The following is an 18,821-nucleotide window of genomic DNA, read 5'->3' on the forward strand; positions in this document are numbered from 1 at the left end:
TAATTACAACTCACAAACAAGCTTATACTAGTTTTGTATTTTTCATTAAAGTTAGTTTAGTTTTAGTTGGTTTTGACTTTTTTGTTTCAAGTTTAGTTTTTAGAGCGGGTCTGTTTTTATTCGTTTTTTATTTATTTTTCTTACTTTGGGTTATTTGCAGGATTCACAAAGTTATTGTGAAATAAAAACTCAACAAAAGATATATATATATATATATATATATATATATATATATATATATATACACACACAGTTACTGTTGACAATCAATGGGAAAAATGAAAACAAAGGGCATTTTGCCTATAATTTCAGTTAGTTATAGTTCGTTTGTAAACAGTTTCAGTTAGTTATAATTTTTTTAATCATTATAGTTTTTATTTCGTTCACGAAAAAATTAATTTCAATTCTAATTTTCGTTAGTTTTCCTTAACCATAATAACCTTTCCCACAACCAACATGAGCTATCAACAGCGTGTGTGTGTGTGTGTTCACTCAGGCGGGTGTCGTCAGGCTACAACGAGCATAAGGCGGGGGGAGGGGCGGGGGGAAGACAGGAAGTGTGTGGGCGCCGACCTGGAACCACTTGGCGTGTCGCAGCGCTGCCAGGGCCAACAGACATCTGTGTCTATCCAGCACCTCGCCCTCATCCTCCTCCTCAGACTCCACTCTCTGCGCGCCAGCACCCAACACTGCCACAAAACAATAACCCAATATAGAGAACGTAAAACACATACGCACACGCACGCACGCAAACAAACAAACAAACACTGTCTGTTCCGAGTGCGTGCGTATGTTTGAATTTGTGCGCGTGTGCTGTGTGCCCGTGCGTCAGAGGCGTCAGTTCAGAAAAAAGCTAAGATATGGCAACATGACTGGTGTCTTCGCGCACGTGCAAGACACCAGTCGTGTTGCCATACCTTAGCAACAGGCATGATGAATTTATTTTAAGAAGTACATTTTATTTTTCTTCCCCTGTAGCCAAGGTAAGGCAGCTGCCATACCTTGCCATACCCAATTGACGCCTCTGCTGTGCGTGCGTGTGAAAGTACGCAAGCACACGAGGATTGCCGTGTGGATGCACGCATACTTACACACATACACACGCGCACACATACATACATACATACTGATCATACGAGGTGCTTTTCATGCCATAAAGCTGTTCTTTCCCTTGTAGAGAGTGGAAACTCTCTACGTTTCGCACATTTGAGGTGACTGGGTTACGCAGAGGTGACATTTTTCAACAATGCTACAGAACTGTTGCTTTTATGTGTTGAGGACGCGGTCTTAACAACATAATGCCAAACACAAATAAACACGTGACACAAGACGATATACCATTATTGTTGCTGTCGGGTGGAATCCAAAACTGTTACTTTTCAGAAAACGTGATAAAAAGAATTGCTGTTCCAATGTAGTTATTATTAGTTAGCTTCGAGCTCTTGCTAATGCTTTTCAATGGCTAAATATTTATAAAACCCACTTTCACTTTCAAAAGAAAATTGCGGAAAAATTCAATCTACAAGCTCACCGCGTGCCACAATGCGACGCGCTGCGAACATGTAGATTTTGGTAGGCCATTTTTGTACGACACTGTTGTACGATGAAGTTGGGCATTAATTTACAAAAACATAAAACTATAAATAAAACATTTAAATATGGAGATACAGGGTTTCTGCCCGACAGCGACGATATGCACATCAGTTTACACGTTGCCTTGGTAATTAATTTGGATGCATAAGCTTATAAGCAGCTTACTGTATAACCAGACCAGTCACTGTCAAATGTGTGGAAGGGAGAGAGTTTGGGATCACGAGGGAGGGGACAACTTCATGGGCTGGAGAGCGCCCAGACATACAACAATCAAATACTTAAGGAGCGTTTGACTCGTCTTGTCCAGCATCATGCAGGCAGGGGTGGAGTAGTAGTAGTTTGGAGAAGAGCTCATTTCATTGTGCAGGACAAGCCAAACCAAACTCACCTTACGTATTTGAAAAGGACATTATTATCTTTTCTTTTTATTGTTTTTTGTTTTATTTTGACCCGGGTCTGCAACAGGCGAGAGTCAAAATAGGAAGTTTGCATTTTCTTTGGGATTTACTTTAGGTGCACTTGATTTCATGGGACCGCTGACAAGAGCCAAGAAAATTATCCAAGCGTCCCGCAAGGAACCCATGTTGAGCAAAAATGTTGAATCAAGCGCTCCTAATGTAGGACTTGAAATGAAAAGAAAACCTGAGATAGTTTGACCCAGTTTGAGACAAACACAACAAGAAGGGTTCAAGGCAGGGTTCTGTTAGAGAGCATCGTGGTTGGTTGATATCAGAGGACGGCATTCTCATGTTCATACAATTAGCGTTTGATTTATTCTCCCCGACACACCGGGTTGGCGTTGGCGTTCACTTCACACACGCTGATCCAATCCCTTTGCTTTTTTCTTTCTTTCTTTTTTGAGCCGACCACCGGCACAAACTAGACACGGTGTGCAAGGCAAGATGAATCAAGCGCGGCTGTATATGAATGGCTGGAGTGCGGTTACATGGAGAATTCAGAGAGGGGGTATAAGGAGCAGGAACTCCTAGAACTGATTCTCAAACTTGTTTTTTATTTCAAGGAGCCCTGACTTGGTATGCACCTTATGTCTAAACTCATGTACATACATTTGTTAAGCTATGTGTATGGATATAGTGTTGATCTTTCTTTGACATGCCATCTATTCCTTTTTCTCCTTGCTCTCCCTCTCCATGTCTTTCCTGAAAACAACAAAAGACTTTACACAAAATCTAATTTCACCCACTTCTTTACAACTGTAAACCTGTGATTATGACTATAAAGTTGATTGGTCAATGGGCCCCCATGCATAACTATGAGACAGGGTTCCCACACATTTTTACCAATTAATTTCCAAAACTTTTCCAGAATATTTAACCCAATTTCCAGGACTATATAACAATAATTCAGCTCAATAACAGGTCGCTTACTCCTATGCGCAATGCCCAAAGACAGGTAGTGTATGCCAGTGGTTCTCAACCTTTTCAGGCCGTGACCCCCAAAATAATCATGTTTTAACTGGGGACCCAGCACCCTGACGAGCACTAAGAGTTGAGGAATTTTGTATAACACGGTTCTATTGTGAAAATAGCATCTACATGCTCACAACGCCTCGCGTTGCGAGGCGTTGTGAGCATGTATATCGGCTATTTTCACAATTTCGGCCTCTATATATTTGACAATTTGGCCCATGTTTAATTTGTCATTTCAGAGGTATTAACAAAATCAATAACCAAAGACAAACAATGCATAGATATTTTTTCCAGGACCTTCCAGGACCTTTGATACATTCCAAAACGTTTCCAGTACTGGACAAATATTTTTCTAATTTCAAAATATTTCCAGGAATTTTATGACCGTGGGAACCCTGTATGAGAGTATACACACGTCTTTGAGTTCCAGACCTGTAGTGTAAAGGGGTCCATTCGGTTCCTAACCATCAATAAGACTTAAAACTCACTGAAGAGACCCCTGATTTCGCATGAAAACACAACCAGGCAGAGGTTCTTCTTCAGCTTACCACAAGTGAGAGAAACTCAGTGGAGGATGCCAAAATGTGTATGTAATGTCATGTGCCTCCCTACAGCGGTATAGAGGGATGGGGACATCATTCTATCTCACCTTACCTCTGAGCTCATCTGGCCATTATAATGATCTAAGTCCTGTTCTGTGTCTGATTATCCTCGCCAGGCTGGCACTGAGAGTTATGTGTGGTTCATGGCAAACACGTGAGATTACTACACACTCACACATGCACGCACCCACACACACACATGCACCTTAACGGCTAAAGGGAAAGGAGCAGACATTACGCCCTGTTGGTCATAATGGGCTGAATTATTTCTGCGCTGGCGGAGCAGAGATCTGAGCCTCGGAACTCCTACTTGTAAAATGTTCCTAATGCAGTTAGCAGATTAGGGAAGCTGAATGGCCAGATCATTTACCTTGACGAATACATTAATTAATGTTTCCTCCTTTTCACCACGATGTTTTAGAGAAGTCATTGAAACCGCTCTGCTGACTACAGTATACTCATTCGCTGATGAATTTCAACGAGACACAATTTGCTCCTTGTATTACTCCACTTTGCCGAATGAAGGCTTTCTGTGTCTGCACACACTGCTGTCTTCTATGAAGTGAGCATTTATATATAATTCATTATATAAAAGCTTGTGCAAAATCTAGTTGAGGTTATTCGTTCAATTATTTATTGCATTGGATGAACTCTAAACTAAATTGAACTACCTTTCGGTGTGTGTGTGTGTGTGTGTGTGTGTGTGTGTGTGTGTGTGTGTGTGTGTGTGTGTGTGTGTGTGTGTGTTTGTTTTTCTGCAGCTACAGTAGTCAAACTACTACTAGTAACCCAAGGAACTCAATCCATGCATCCTTTTCTAAATGGCCTCATGGTGCCTCTACAAAGTTTTGAATGTAAGTCATACACTCAAAATGTCATACTTTTTACTGCTGCTCCTGTGGATTTGGTCCAAAACTCATACAGAACACATGCTACATGTGATCTATGGCTGGCCTGCTCCAACTACTTCATTATGTTTGTGTCCGTTTGGAGAGACCTCTGTCATTTCAATTCCTGGTCCTGTATAAATATAATTGACACCGGTCATTAATGATCAGCATAGTTTATCATAGCCTTTTCCCCCCCAGTGGCTTTTCAAACAGGAGCACAATGCCAAAGCAATGTCGTCACGTGCACCACAAAGCAGGGACAGAGAATGTTAGAGAGGCAAGGGCTAAAATCTCTAAAAGGGCCTTTTGGTGGAAATATTGAAAATAGCTGTCCTCCAAGCTCACAACGCGTCACACTGCGACGCGTTGTGAGCTTGGAGGTCGGCTATTTACGGTGCTTGATACCACACTGGACTATAAGCATAATCAAGTCTAATACTGGAGATGTGGCGTAACGGCATGGATTTCTACACAGTGAGGGCAATTCTTTCAACATAAGATGTTGCAGTCAAGTTCAGGAGAGATTAGACATGGCAATTCTCTTGAATGCTTCATTCAGGTATGGCATGGAAAGAGGCCATTTGCATTTTTTTCACCATAGTTTAAAAACCAACATTCGTGGTCTGGAGAGGGCACTTTTTACAGACGGATAAAGGGGCACGGCTCAAGCCCCCTTTGATGTCTATGTGTGCCTATGCCTACCACAAAGACACAACAAAGGAGAGGGGTAGGGGTAGTGCCTCCTGGCGGGGATTTGCACTCCGCTCAGTGCACCTTTCTAGTTTGTAATGCGCATTCTATTTGTGTGTGTGTGTGTGTGTGTGTGTGTGTGTGTGTGTGTGTGTGTGTGTGTGTGTGTGTGTGCACGTGCGCACACTCGTTGCTTGAGTGAGTGCAATTTTGTGCACATGCGTGTGTGTGTGATTTATCATGGTGCATCTCATGGTCTGTTAGGGTGGCCCCAGCTGCACTTCTACTGTGTTATTACAGCCTTCCTCTCCTCCCCCCCACTTGTCCTCCCACCATCTCTCTCTCTCTCAGCATCATTCTATTTGCACTACCTCTTCTTCTGTATGGTATTGTTTTTGCCCTTCTATCGGTTCGTTTTAAAATATTGTCTTTGCCGTTTATCCCTGCTTTTGCTTTCATTCACACTGGCATACAATCTCTCTCTGTCTCACGGCAAGCAGAAACATGCGTGCATGCACACAGCCACGGTGTGCAGATTCTACATTCAATAATTTGTTTCATCATCTAATCTTGTCCAAAAAAAAACAGATTGATTAGGGAGACAATTAGAGGATGTTATTATGAAATCGACATATTGATCAGCTGACATCGAATAAGAGGGCAGTATTGATCCAAACATTGGCAAGGGTTAGGAATTCTACCGCATACATACTTCTGTAATGGAAATGTCTGATTTGAAAGTCATGTAACTGTGTATCTGTCAGCAATGACTATTTGGCACACAGCTAGGCTCCAGCCACAGTTCCAATGGGAGCCGATGGAGATACTATAGCCAGTTGAACCAATGGTTCCCAACCTTTTTTTCCATGGAGCCCCCAATTCTTACATCTGACAAAAACTGGGACTCACATGTGCAAGCACACACACACTTTTTTCCCCAAACACATTAACCACTTCCTGTAAATGCCCTACTGTATATACTTCTCCTAATGAATAGCAAAACAATGCTGTGACTGTGAAGCGTACATGTGCAGTGTCTCTGATTGTCTATTGTCTACTGGCTACCCTGTGACAAATCATTTTAGCCTGTGACAAATCATTTTAGCCGTTTTTAAAACCTTTTTCTGTATGATAAGTTAGACTGATATCACATCGAGAACACAGAGACAGCAGACGGCACATATTCTGGACTGACTGTTTTGGACAACCTCCAAACAGACAAGAGGCCCTGCGACCCTTGGTGCCTCGCCCTCAAGGGGGGCCGTGGACGCCAGGTTGAGAACCCGCTGGGTTAAAAAAAAGACCTTGCATATAATGCTCTGGCTTTGTGTGTCCAATCCATCCAATAGACAGTCCCGCCTCTCTCCGTCCCCACCAGTAGCACATGAATCCTGAGGAGTCAGAGTGAGATATGAGGCTGTTTGTCACTAGGACAGTTACCTTGACCTGTCAGGGACACAATATGACTCTACGTGTGTGTGCCTATGTCTGCGTGTGTGCGTGTGTTTGTGCCCATACGTCTCTAAGCGCACATGCTATTCACATCGCTGCTCTCCCGAGTTTGCGATGTTATGCCTAACGCATTGCACACTTACAGTAGCTCCCTGTGTGAGTGTGTAGATCTGCTATCTTAGGGTGTGCAACTACATAACAATCTTGTGTGTGTCAGTGGAATCAGGAGCCACGCTGTCATGCTGTGGAGTGATATACAAACAACCTCTACGCTGTCCCTCATCCTCCTCTGAGCTCTGGGTGTCAGGTCCAATGGGAGCCGCCGGACGGATGGCCAGCCTGCTAGTGCTCTGTTATTGATTTCTCTGACCTGCTGCCCCCCCTCCCCTCCCCCACCCTCCCACCCCCGTCTCCCCCCATCTCCCAAAACCAATTACAACCAGTCCCCTCCCCACGGCATAAAAAAGAGAGGGACATTATTATAACCACTTAAACACTCTATACTTGGGCGCCCGCTGGCCTACTGATCCAGGCACATAGATACCACATACTGTAGGCATTGCCACATAGGCATTGATGCCTGGCGGCGTCGCCGGTTTGATTTCCGATCCGGACAACCTTTGCTGCATGTCACTCCCCGTCTCGCCCCCCATTTCCTGTCAGTCTACTGTCCTATCAATAAAGGCATAAAAGCCACAAAAAAAAAGAAACTTTAAACACTCTACTCTTCTACTACATACTTTGTAAAACTGACTCTTTTCCCCCCTCTACACCAAAACGTGTTCCTCGAAAATAGCTGATCTACAAGCCCCAAAACGTGTCACGTTGCCACGCTTTGTGAGTTTGTTAATCGGCTATTTTCGCCGGAAAGTTCCACCCCAGAATAGAGGTATGCGCATGACATCATCATCATACAGAAGTTATGCAGGAACGCCTACTGAGTGGCAAAAAACCACTTTCTGGCCTTGGCAGCACATGCATCCAAACAGAAAAGTCCTATCTCATTGCATTAAACAACGTTAAACAACGTCAAACTCACTTTGCGACTCATTTGCCATTCACTTTATGCATGTACATACCCTCTAAGGGATGTTAGGGTTCAAGTGGTTACTGCGGACACGCTGCTCTGTGCTGGTGAACCATGAAAAGAGCGTTATAACCGCGCCACTATACTTGGTAAACCTGACCTGAGTTGGCTCTGTACTTGGTCTGCTCTTTTCCCCCCATATACACCAAAAGCCTTTCCCCCGAAAATAGCCGATCTACAAGCTCCACAAGTGAGTTGGCTGTTTTCGGCGAATGTTCCCCACCGGAATAGGGACCTATTCATGGGTTTCATTTGTAGTCCTACACCAGCCAAGTTGAGGACCAACACAGGTGTTCTGATTGGCGTAGACATTGGTTCTCAAAGTGGGGTCCGGGGACCCCCAGGGGTCCTTGAGGGAGTTCCAGGGAATCCCCAGCTAAATAATAGTTAGGAATAGGAACCAAATGGTCCCTTATGGGTATGTAACTCAGAGAGTGCACAAACGGAACCAAATGGACCCTACCATTTGTCCATTTGTTTTCATTTGTACACTCTGAGTTAAATTAACAATGATTTTACAGTAAAAATTGGGGTCTCAGAGAGATAGAAATGACATTAGATGGGGGTCTGTAGCCTAAATGCGTGTCAAACTGGGGGTCCTTGAAATTAAGATGGTTGAGAATCACTGCTCGAGCTGTACAAATGTTCTCTTATGGGGGTCCCTGGCATGCATGTTCAAGTGTCAATTTCATGTCCTTGACATGAAAACGCTTGAGAACCACTGGCGTAGAACATTAGTTCTCTATGCCAATCAGACAAACTGAAACACCTGTCTTGATCCTCAACATGGCCGTGTAGGACTACAAATGAATAGGGTTCAAGAGGATAAGCTGCGCTGTGTGCTGGTCAACCATGTGAGGGACAGTAAGGGTACATACTGTAGTGTAGGCAACATACTGGACCTCTATGTCCTTGTCATGAAGAAGATCATTCTTCAAGCAGTGTTGTTTTTCAGCTCTAAATTAGGCAATTCAGTTCTAGTTCACAGCCATGCAAGATGGATTCAACCTATGGAAGATGTTAACATTTGAGGAGAAATGGGAATGTAATCGGGGGAAATAATATAAAACTGGAATATTACTCAATACATTTTGATATTGAGTCATTCTTGACACTGATGTACTTACTAGCAATGTTCCTGCAGTCCCTTATTTTAGGAAGACATAAAAGCATCCATAAGGATCGAATGTTAATATTGGGTAGGGCTGGGCGATATGTCTTCAAATCAATAAAGCCTCGATTAGAAGTAATAAACGATTATAAAAAAACAAACCTAAATAGTGAAAATATCCAATCCACAAGCTCGCAACACGTCGCAGCTGGTTTCACTATTTCTGCATGACACCATCGTACAACAAAGTATAATACAGGGCTTAAGAGGTTAATAAGACTAATCAATCGATTTTTTCCCCGCGTCGATTTGTTAAAAACTGCTTCTCGGTTAACCTATATGAGCAAAGATTATGTCAGTTGTCGTTTCTAAAAGTCGGTTTCAAGTTGGTTTCGCAATAGCCAATTGCCCAGCCCTAATATTGGGGAAATAGTGTCTGATGCGGTCCCTGATAGGCTTGCTTGACATTGGAATGCCCAATGCACTGGGCCAGAAAGGAGGCACATAAGACAAAGTACAAATGTACAGAGACACCGAAAACAGCTTTTATCCATGCCTTCTACTCCAGGAACAGATCCTATCCTATCCTGTACATGTTCATGTACAGGATAAAGAGACGTGGGTCTTCAACGTTTTCAGGCCAAGGACCCCTTAGTTGAGAGAGAGAGATGAAGCAGGGACCCCCACAACCTTTTCATAGATTCCATATACTGTAGTTTCATTGTTTGTTTAACAGCACGGTCATCAGTGTATTTTGGATTAATGTCAATTCGTGTTTTCATGATATTTAACCACTTGAACCGTCAATACTTAATAAACTAGACCTTTCACTCTGTACTTAGTCTGGAGAAAAAAAGTTTCTATCACACAAAGATTTGGAGGACCCCCTGTAGTAACTCTGAGGATCCCCTAGGGGTCCCGGACCCCCTGTTGAAGACCCTTGACTCACAGTATACAGTAAAATCCTCTGTATTATTCATGTAATAATGTCGACCTTATTTATTTATCCCACAGGAAAATTCTGTTTCAGCTTCATCCAGTTGATGGGAGGGGGGCTGTCTTACTCATGGACACCTCAACATAATAGTCAGAGCCAGGAATCGAACCTGGTTACCTTCCGTTTTACAGACGGCCTCTCGACCCATTTAGCTACGGCCGTAAAGGATGAAATTGACCTAAATGGATCGCCAAGGACAGTGTTGAATGGATGTGTCACGCTACATGTCTCACATAGTGTGAGTTTTGAGCATTCATACTCGCCGACAGCTTTGCCAGAAAATGTCAACAAGGAAGTGAATAATGGTCTCGTGGTAACTGAGCTCACTTCATCTTCCCAACCAATCACAGTAAGCGACATTTTATGACGCGTCGCCGTCCAAATGATGTTTTCCAGACACTGTCCGCAGCAACACATTTCCTGTTGTTTTTCCTGTTGCTTTCATCGTGCTCCGTGTGTCAGTCGACACAGAAAGCATAAATTGAGTTTCAGGAGTAAAAATGGAGCTGGATAATTTTCCTTTATATCAACACTGAGGATTTTATTGTGTACAGTCTACCGTTAGTAGTTTGTGTGTGCGTGTGTGCGCACGTGTGTTGTTGACAGAGAGGAAAAGAACCTCTCCTTGTGTTTGAATGTGCCATGTGTACAGTGGTGCGTTTGTATGTGGGTCCCTCTCTCTCTATCTCTCGGTGTGTTTTAATTCCTACCTCGCCCGTCCTCCACAACCTCCTCCACTTTCATCTCTTCCTCTTTCTCCTCTTTCTCCTCTTTCTCCTCTTTCTCCTCTTTTTCCTCTGCCTCCTCCTCCTCCTCTTCTTCTTCCTCTTCCTCCTCCTCCTCCTCCTCCTTCATGGCTGGTGATGTGAGGGTGATCTTTAGAGTGAGTTTGGGCTCTGTTGACGTCCGCACCAAGATGGCCGCCTCGGGCGCGGAACTTGTCACCTCGTATTTCTCCTCCGTCAGCTTCTGCAGTGATTCAAACACACACAGTTTGGACGGTCAGAGCAGAGGTCACAACACAGTGAGTAAAAGTATCAATACAGCAATGTGGAAATACTCTGTTACAAGTAAAATCCTGATTTCAAAATTAACTTGAATGAAAATACAAAATTATTGGTATCAAAATGTGCTTGGAGTACCAAAAGTAGAAAGTACTCATTATAATATAGAATGTCCTGAGTATGTCCAAACTATCAATGTCTAAAGTTATCATGTCTAAAATGTATGAAAGATCGTTTGAAAATAGATCTACAAGATCACAACACGTTGCATCGCAACACATTGTGAGCTATATGTCATATGACGTCTGTCATCTACAGCCAACGTGTCTATGACGCTTGTCTCAATATTTGGGCATGGTTTCAGCCCAATCCGACTCCCTTTCACTTTCATTTTAAAATTAAATGTAAAATATTTCAAAGATTCTTTGCCTACTGGAAACGTGCACAAGAGTTTTGTCGCTAATCATTGCTCCAGCAGACAGACAGACAGACAGACAGACAGGAAAAAACATAAGCCTTCACCCTGTGTTCCATAATTACACACGTAGTGCCATGTCAATATTCACATTTGTTTATGGGTGCTTTGTTAATCACTTGCATCCATATTCTGGGGGAAAACATTCTGTGAAAATAGCCGATCATCAAAGTCACAGCGCGTGTGACGCGTTGTGAGCTTGAAGATAAGCTATTTTCAGCCAAGAGATTATATATTTTTTAACCTTCATTTAACCAGTCAAAACACATTGAGACGAAATCTATTTTTCAAGTGGGAACTGGCCAAGAGGCAGATTAACACGTCACATCTCCGCTGTACAATTTGGTGTAGAGGGAAGCGAACTCCGGTCAACTAAGCAGTAGTTTACTAAGTATAGAGGGTTTAAGTGGTTAAGACGTTTAAGTCAAGACGTACATACATTTAAATTGTTTTTTGAATAGCCTTTCTCAACTCTGAAAACAGGTTATTCTTTGCTCTTCATACTCTATTATCTATCTGTCTCATTAGGTACTATATGTGCAGGCAACACAATCCCGGAGCCTGACATCCTGGCTAGCACACAATGCATTTACTGAACAGATTATTAGGAGGTGGGGGGAGGGAGGAGATGGGGAAAGGGAGAAAGAAATACCTTATATCAATTTCAGACACGTAATGATGTGTCTGTGTGTGTGTGTGTGTGTGTGTGTGTGTGTGTGTGTGTGTGTGTGTGTGTGTGTGTGTGTGTGTGTGTCAGCTTATTTTATGTACAGTATACAGACTGTATACAAGGGCTGCATCTATTGTTTACCTTCTTAGCGGTTGTTCAATCTATAATCTTTCTTAGATTAATCACATAATCGAGAAGCGTATACTTCACAGTTCACCCTACAACGGCGTTGGGTTAAAATTTGCGCGGCGAGCTTGTAGATCTGCTATTTTTGAAAAATCTTGAAAATGTGTGCAAGCCTTTGAATATATTGAGCCGATTAAATGTCTTCTGAATCCTTCTATGCATTTTTCTATGTCAGTGGTTCTCAAACCTTTTCATGTCAAGGACCCCTAGAATTATTTGGCCGCCGACCCCCATCTTGAAATATTATGTATCAGGGACCCCCCAGAAGCAAATATTTGAGTTAAAAAAATTTGCTTTAAAAATTATATATTCAACGATTTGCTAAAATAATCATGATTTCTTTTTTTTCTTTTATTGCAGATCTACAAGCTCAATTGTATATCTGCTATTGTTGAACAGCTAAAGTATAAAATAATTCCAGGTTTAAATGGGTTAAGCCCCATCTGGAGGAATCAATTACTGGCGACCCTCAGATCCAGATTAGGACAGAATAAATGAATGCAAGGATGTCAGCACGGAGATGGCAGCTCACGTTTCGCACACACACACACACACACACACACACACACACACACACACACACACACACACACACACACACACACACACACACACACACACACACACACACACACACACACACACACACACACACACACACACACACACACACACACACACACACACGACGAGCCTAGTGCACACGTTAACACAGGCACATGCACAACGTTGAACACAAAGTATTGCTTGTATATGTACGCCTTGTTCATGTGTGCTAAGGACCCTATCTAAAATGAGCTGGTTCATCTCAAGGGATTATCCTTCTAATAACAAGGTACTATATATACAGTATACACTGCAGGCGCAGAAAAAAGATTATGCCTCATAGATCTGCAGTTTTTATGTTTTCTTTTACACATACATTATTATTATTATTATTTATTACCCTATATATACTTCACCAAGTCCTTCAAGGGTCTATACTATTAGGCCCCCAACAATCCCTCTACACCAAATCGCTTTGCAGAAAATAACAGATCTACAACAAATCTTCTCCCCCAGAATAGGCACACAAGGGTTCATGTGCTAAAGCGTGCATTGCTTGTTTGTGTGCATGTGTATGTGTGTCAGCCTGTGCTCTTTATGTTGTGTGTGAGTGCATATGTATACAGTAAGTGAGCAGTGAGTCACAGAGGACCCATCTACATTCCATTTAGCCGGGAGGAGAAAATTGGGATCTCTGGCCACTGGGCTGAGACATGAGATTACTATACGCACGCACGCACACTGTACACGCTCACACACATAACTTAACGGCTAAAGGGAATGAGAGGGGACAGGGTAAAGGAGCAGACATTATGCCCTGTTGGCCATAATGGGCTGAATTATTTCTGCGCTGGAGGAGCAGAGAGGTGTGCCTCGAATGTCCTACTTGTAAAATGTTCCTAATGCAGTTAGCAGATTAGGGAAGCTGAATGGCCATATCATTTACCTTGACGAATACATTAATTAATGTTTCCTCCTTTTCACCACAGTGTTTTACAGAAGTCATTGAAACCGCTCTGCTGACTACAGTATACTCATTCGCTGATGAATTTGAACGAGACACAATTTCCTCCTTGTATTACTCCACCACCGTGGGTGTTTTGTTTTTCTACTTTGCTGAATGTAGGCTTTCTGTATCTGCAAACGCTGTTAGTGTATGTAGTTATGCAGCAAAAAGAAGTTATGGGAATTTTTCATATAGATTCTTGTAAACCGTTTTTTTCCTGTTCTATGGACCCAGTAGGATACAAAAAATGGTTTACATTTTTTTCCTTTACCTTGGCACTATTTTGGCAGCTGCTGAAAGTTTGTGTCATTCACTTACTATAATACTCACTATAATAAAAGGAAAAAAATACCCCACAAAAAATCTGCTTTAAAGTAGCATGTGAGGGGTCAAACTAGGGGTTTTTAATTATTCAGAATCCAATGCAAGTATTTGTTTTGCATGAAATACTAAATACAGCGCCCATGAAACTGTGAAAAGTGATGACTAATCACTAAACCATAGTTTTGTCGGAACCAGATTTGTGCGTCTTTTTGCATCCGGTAAAAACTCATTGACTCCTTTTATGACTCCTTTTCGGATCCGCAGTGCAGGTTCCGCACAGCATTGCACACCAAATCCAATGCGTTTTAATCATGCAGCAAACGGAAAGAAAAATAAATAAACGGGCCAGTGTGCAAAGCCCTTTAGTGTGCTGGTCTCTCACCTGTATCTGCGTGGGCAGGTTGAGACAGACAGTGTCCAGCAGTGTCTGTGTGGGCTTGTCTCTGCACATCAGCACCAGCTCCAGGTCCATGTCGTCTTTGATCAGGAGGCCCTTGGCCACCAGGCCGATCCTCAGCACGCCACACAGGACCCCGCCTACACTGGGCTCCCTGCAAGACAGCACTCACTTCAATTATTTTATACTTTAGCTATTGAAAAATAGCTGATCTACAAGCTCAAAAAAGGTGAACATTTGAATATACTGTATATATAGGCCTACTTCTAAAGTGTACATTTGTAACTCAAATCTTTGCTTCTGGGGGGTCCCTGATACATAATATTTCTAGATGAGGGTCGGCGGCCATATTATGCATATAATTCTAGGGGTCCTTGACATGAAAAGGTTTGATAACCACTGACAGAAAATGCCTACTTAGTCCTTGGTCATCACTCCTGCGGGAGTTTTGCCATAATCGCTTCAAACATATTAGTATCTATAATTTAAATTACAGTAATCAGTACCCATTGAGTACTTCCATTGTTACTATATTACAATCAATATCCATGCATCTTTCTCTGGCCATCAAAGAAATATCTTTGTGTGTTGTGTCTAGCTATGAAGTAAATAAAAACAAAGATAGAATACCAGAATACAGTACAAGTCCCACAGTGCATGAGTGCCAGCATACCTGTAGCTGTCATTGGAGTCCTCGGCTTCTTCGCTAGGGTCTTCACCGGGGGGGTCGTTGTCCTCTGTGCCGTCTGCTGGTTTGCCGTCTGCTGGTTTGCTGTCTGCTGGTTTGCTGTCTGCTGGTTTGCTGTCTGCTGATAGGCTGTCTGCCTGGCTGTGGGCATCGCCATTATGATTACTCTTATCCAGCCAATCGGAGACGTGTTTGAGGGCACCTTCCACGGTGGAGACCAGCGACTGCACGGCCTCCAGGTCATGTGAGGAGGGGTATATCGTAGAGTGCTTCGCCATGACGTGGCGGTCGTCATTACCGAAGGAACGGAAAGATCTCTGACAGGAGAGAGAGAGAGAGAGACAGATAGAGCATTATATACCTGCATATGATTTGTTGTAACCTAGAAGTCTTTTAACCTTTCAGTATTAGTATATTTCGTAATCTGGTTTAAACTTTAAGGAGAGCAGGTCAGTAGGTAGTGTGTTTCAGAGTCAGACCAGCTCCTTATGATTCTTGATGTGTTTGACGTACATGGGCCAGACATGTCCATCAAACAGACTGGTCAGGTCTGGCAGACTGGCACCATGTCGTTTCTTGAGCACATCCTCTTTTTGCGTGCAATCATGCACTGGCCTCTTCTAGCGCCACCATGAGGCCGACTTTTGCAAAACACCTTTTTGGACACTGCTCCAACAGATTTTGGCCTAAAATCACACAAAGCGGTACACAGTATGTCTAGAGTCATGTCATCAACATAGATCTGTCCCATTTCCCATATTCCCCCTGATTGGCTACGATTGCCTTCTAAAGTTTGTGTATGCGACCTGACAGTCGCTTATCTCCCAATTAGGGAGTCTTACTGATGTAATTCATTATTTGGGGGCAGCTGTGTAAATGGCTTTATATATAGGCCTCATATCTAAATGAGATATTCGTATACAAAGCTCAGGCTGAATTAAAACGCACACGCATGCTCGCGCACACACGCGCACACACAGACAGACAGCAAGGTCACCACTAGAAGAGGTATACACCAATATAAGCTTTAATCAATCAAGCTAGGCCATGTCTTTCCACTGGGGACTAATTTATCTCCGTCTCTCTCTTTCCCTCCCACCCCTCTCTCTCCCTTGCGTGCACACACACACACACACACACACACACACACACACACACACACACACACACACACACACACACACACACACACACACACACACACACACACACACACACACACACACACACACACACACACACACACACACACACACACACACACACTTAACAATTTGTACGCCAAACTCGTTCAGTAACGAGATACGGCCACTGGAGGTCGCTGAGACAACAATGGGTTAACTGTGCAGCGTGCTGCGCGCATGCTGTGTGCCCTGTGAAAGACCCTGGTCCATATGTCATAACGTGACGTTCACAGAAACAAAATGGTCTAGGCTGCATTGATTTCTATTCTATGCTGAAACATAAAAAGGGCTTTATCTCTGAATAAGGTGCAAAGAACGCCAGGGAAGCAGAGATCTGCCCGTTTTCACGGCGACACTTTACCACGATGGTCGGCCCCGGTTTGGATTTTAGTTTCGCGAGCGTTTGTAAACAAATGGATTATCTTCCTCAATCGTCAGTGGACACTCACGTGCACACGCACGAAGCTTCCGAGGCTCTTCAAAATTAAAGCGTAAGTGAACGACGGCAGCAGCAACAGCTAGAAATGTTATAAACCTTGGCTTCCCATGTGTTAAGCACAAATCAAAACACCAGACACACAAAGCTATACTTAAGCTCCACAAAGATTATTACTACAAAAAATACTTCCAACACATTCACTGCTACAGTATCTGTGTATGGTCGCATAGGCCTATACATACTTTCTTTTTTACGGGAGATAAATCAATACAGTGGCTTCTCCTAACCTATAACCAATCCAATCAAATTAAACGTGCAAGACATCACAAATCCCTGCCACTTCTCCAGTCCACCTAATCCCTGCTTGCTGATTGTCAATTTTCAAACCTTGCAAATCTTTGACATTTTTGGAAGATTTAAATTATATTTGATTTAAATCTATTACTTCTTATAATGTATAAAATCGATTAGTTGGATTAAGATGGACAGACAGCTGCACAAACACACAAAGATCAAAGACACATTTGCCTTCATCTACGCACAAAGGAAAGATGACCTTTGGTGGAGTATTATGGATAACACAGCATGGACAATATGATCCATCTCCTTGAAACCAAACCTTGTGCGCACGAGCGCGCACACACATTTGTCATTCTGTTCCTAATTGAGTTGTTGGCATTCTCTAGTGCCAGTGTGAGCCAGATAGAACACATTAAAGGAATTGAGGACAAATGTTAACAAGCAATACACTTGTCTTGGTGTATGTATGTGTACAAAGCCATTGCCAACCAGAGAGCCAAAGCACTTGGCTGTGTCCATCAGTCAGCATAGGTGTCTTATTTCAAACAAACAAACACTGTCAGATTAATTCCTTAATCTTTATTCATTTATTTTTATTTTGTAAGTTTGGTCCAAGTCCAGCAGCGCGGTTTGCCCTTCTTTGCATGACATTATAAAGTCAATCATTTACTGTGTGAAAATTTCTACTGTATGGCTACATGAATAGGTCTTCATTAGGTTGAACAGTTGAATGAGTGAACCAAAACGGGATACAAATTAAAACAAGGGCTCCTGTTCGATTGGCATCCTAGGAAAAAGACCTAGGAAGAGTTAAGTTTAATGTATACTCCGTCGCGTGAAGGGTGTCTTTAACAACAACAAAAATAACTGATTTACAAACTAACAACGCTTTTGTTTTTTGTATAGAGGGTATGCACACGCATAAAGTGAGTGGCAAAGTGAGTGGCACAGAGAGTTTAACTTGTTCAACGTCGTTTAATGCAATCAGATAGGACTTTTCTGTTTGGATGCATGGGCTGTCAAGGCCAGAAAGTACAGTCGTTTTTTGCCACTCAGTAGCTGTTCCGGGTATGATGACTAGGTCACGCGCATACCCTCTATAACAGAGTATTAATTAGGCTTAAGGCCTTTCATACATCATGGTGTGACTGTGTCTTACTCAGGACGGATCTTTGGTACTGTAGCTGATATGGGGTGTAAATGAAGCGTGGCCTATAGGCTATAGCCCATTAAGTGGGAAGTTCAGTCAAACGTCAAAGTATGAATCATACAATTATTTATTAGCTTTTGATTTAAATGTTGTGCTACTGCGCAGTAGATATTGCAAGTTGGTGAGATCAAATATGCATGTGTGTGTACTGTGTGTGTGTGTGTGTGTGCGTGCGTGCGCTCGCACACTCACAGCAGTGTTAAATAGACACACAGTTGTAGGTTTTATGAGCCGTTGCTAATGAGGAGCTTCCTCTTCCATAAAGCCCACAGTGTGTGTGTGTGTGTGTGTGTGTGTGTGTGTGTGTGTGTGTGTGTGTGTGTGTGTGTGTGTGTGTGTGTGTGTGTGTGTGTGTGTGTGTGTTAGGTGTAAGGGGAGGGACACTGTGCACAGTAAATCACTGTAGTTACTGCTGAGGAAACCATGTGAGCACTATATAATCTGTCATATGACAAATAGCAACAATCTACAGTAGAAGCTCACCACATATCGCAATGCGTTGAGAGCTTGTAGATCCACCGTTTCCATGCCCAAAATAGG

General features: G+C 42.8%; 1 protein-coding gene across 1 annotated transcript in view; it reads right to left on the reverse strand.

Moving 5' to 3' along the window:
• strbp (spermatid perinuclear RNA binding protein) overlaps window positions 1-15,462 on the reverse strand; it is a gene marked incomplete at its 3' end in the record, with an annotated part of 42,824 nt that extends 27,362 nt beyond the window's left edge. The window contains exons 1-4 of the mRNA XM_080743066.1: window positions 15,134-15,462; window positions 14,446-14,614; window positions 10,563-10,821; window positions 574-689 (exon numbers count right to left, since the gene is read on the reverse strand). Coding sequence (XP_080599192.1) covers window positions 574-689; window positions 10,563-10,821; window positions 14,446-14,614; window positions 15,134-15,426 — 837 coding nt within the window. The 5' untranslated portion in view covers window positions 15,427-15,462. The remainder of the gene's footprint in view (window positions 1-573; window positions 690-10,562; window positions 10,822-14,445; window positions 14,615-15,133) is intronic.
• Between the last annotated feature and the right edge of the window lie 3,359 nt (window positions 15,463-18,821).

The sequence above is a fragment of the Nannobrachium achirus genome (assembly GCF_963921795.1).
Source record: "Nannobrachium achirus genome assembly, chromosome: 15".
In the NCBI taxonomy this organism is placed as follows: Eukaryota; Metazoa; Chordata; class Actinopteri; order Myctophiformes; family Myctophidae; genus Nannobrachium; species Nannobrachium achirus.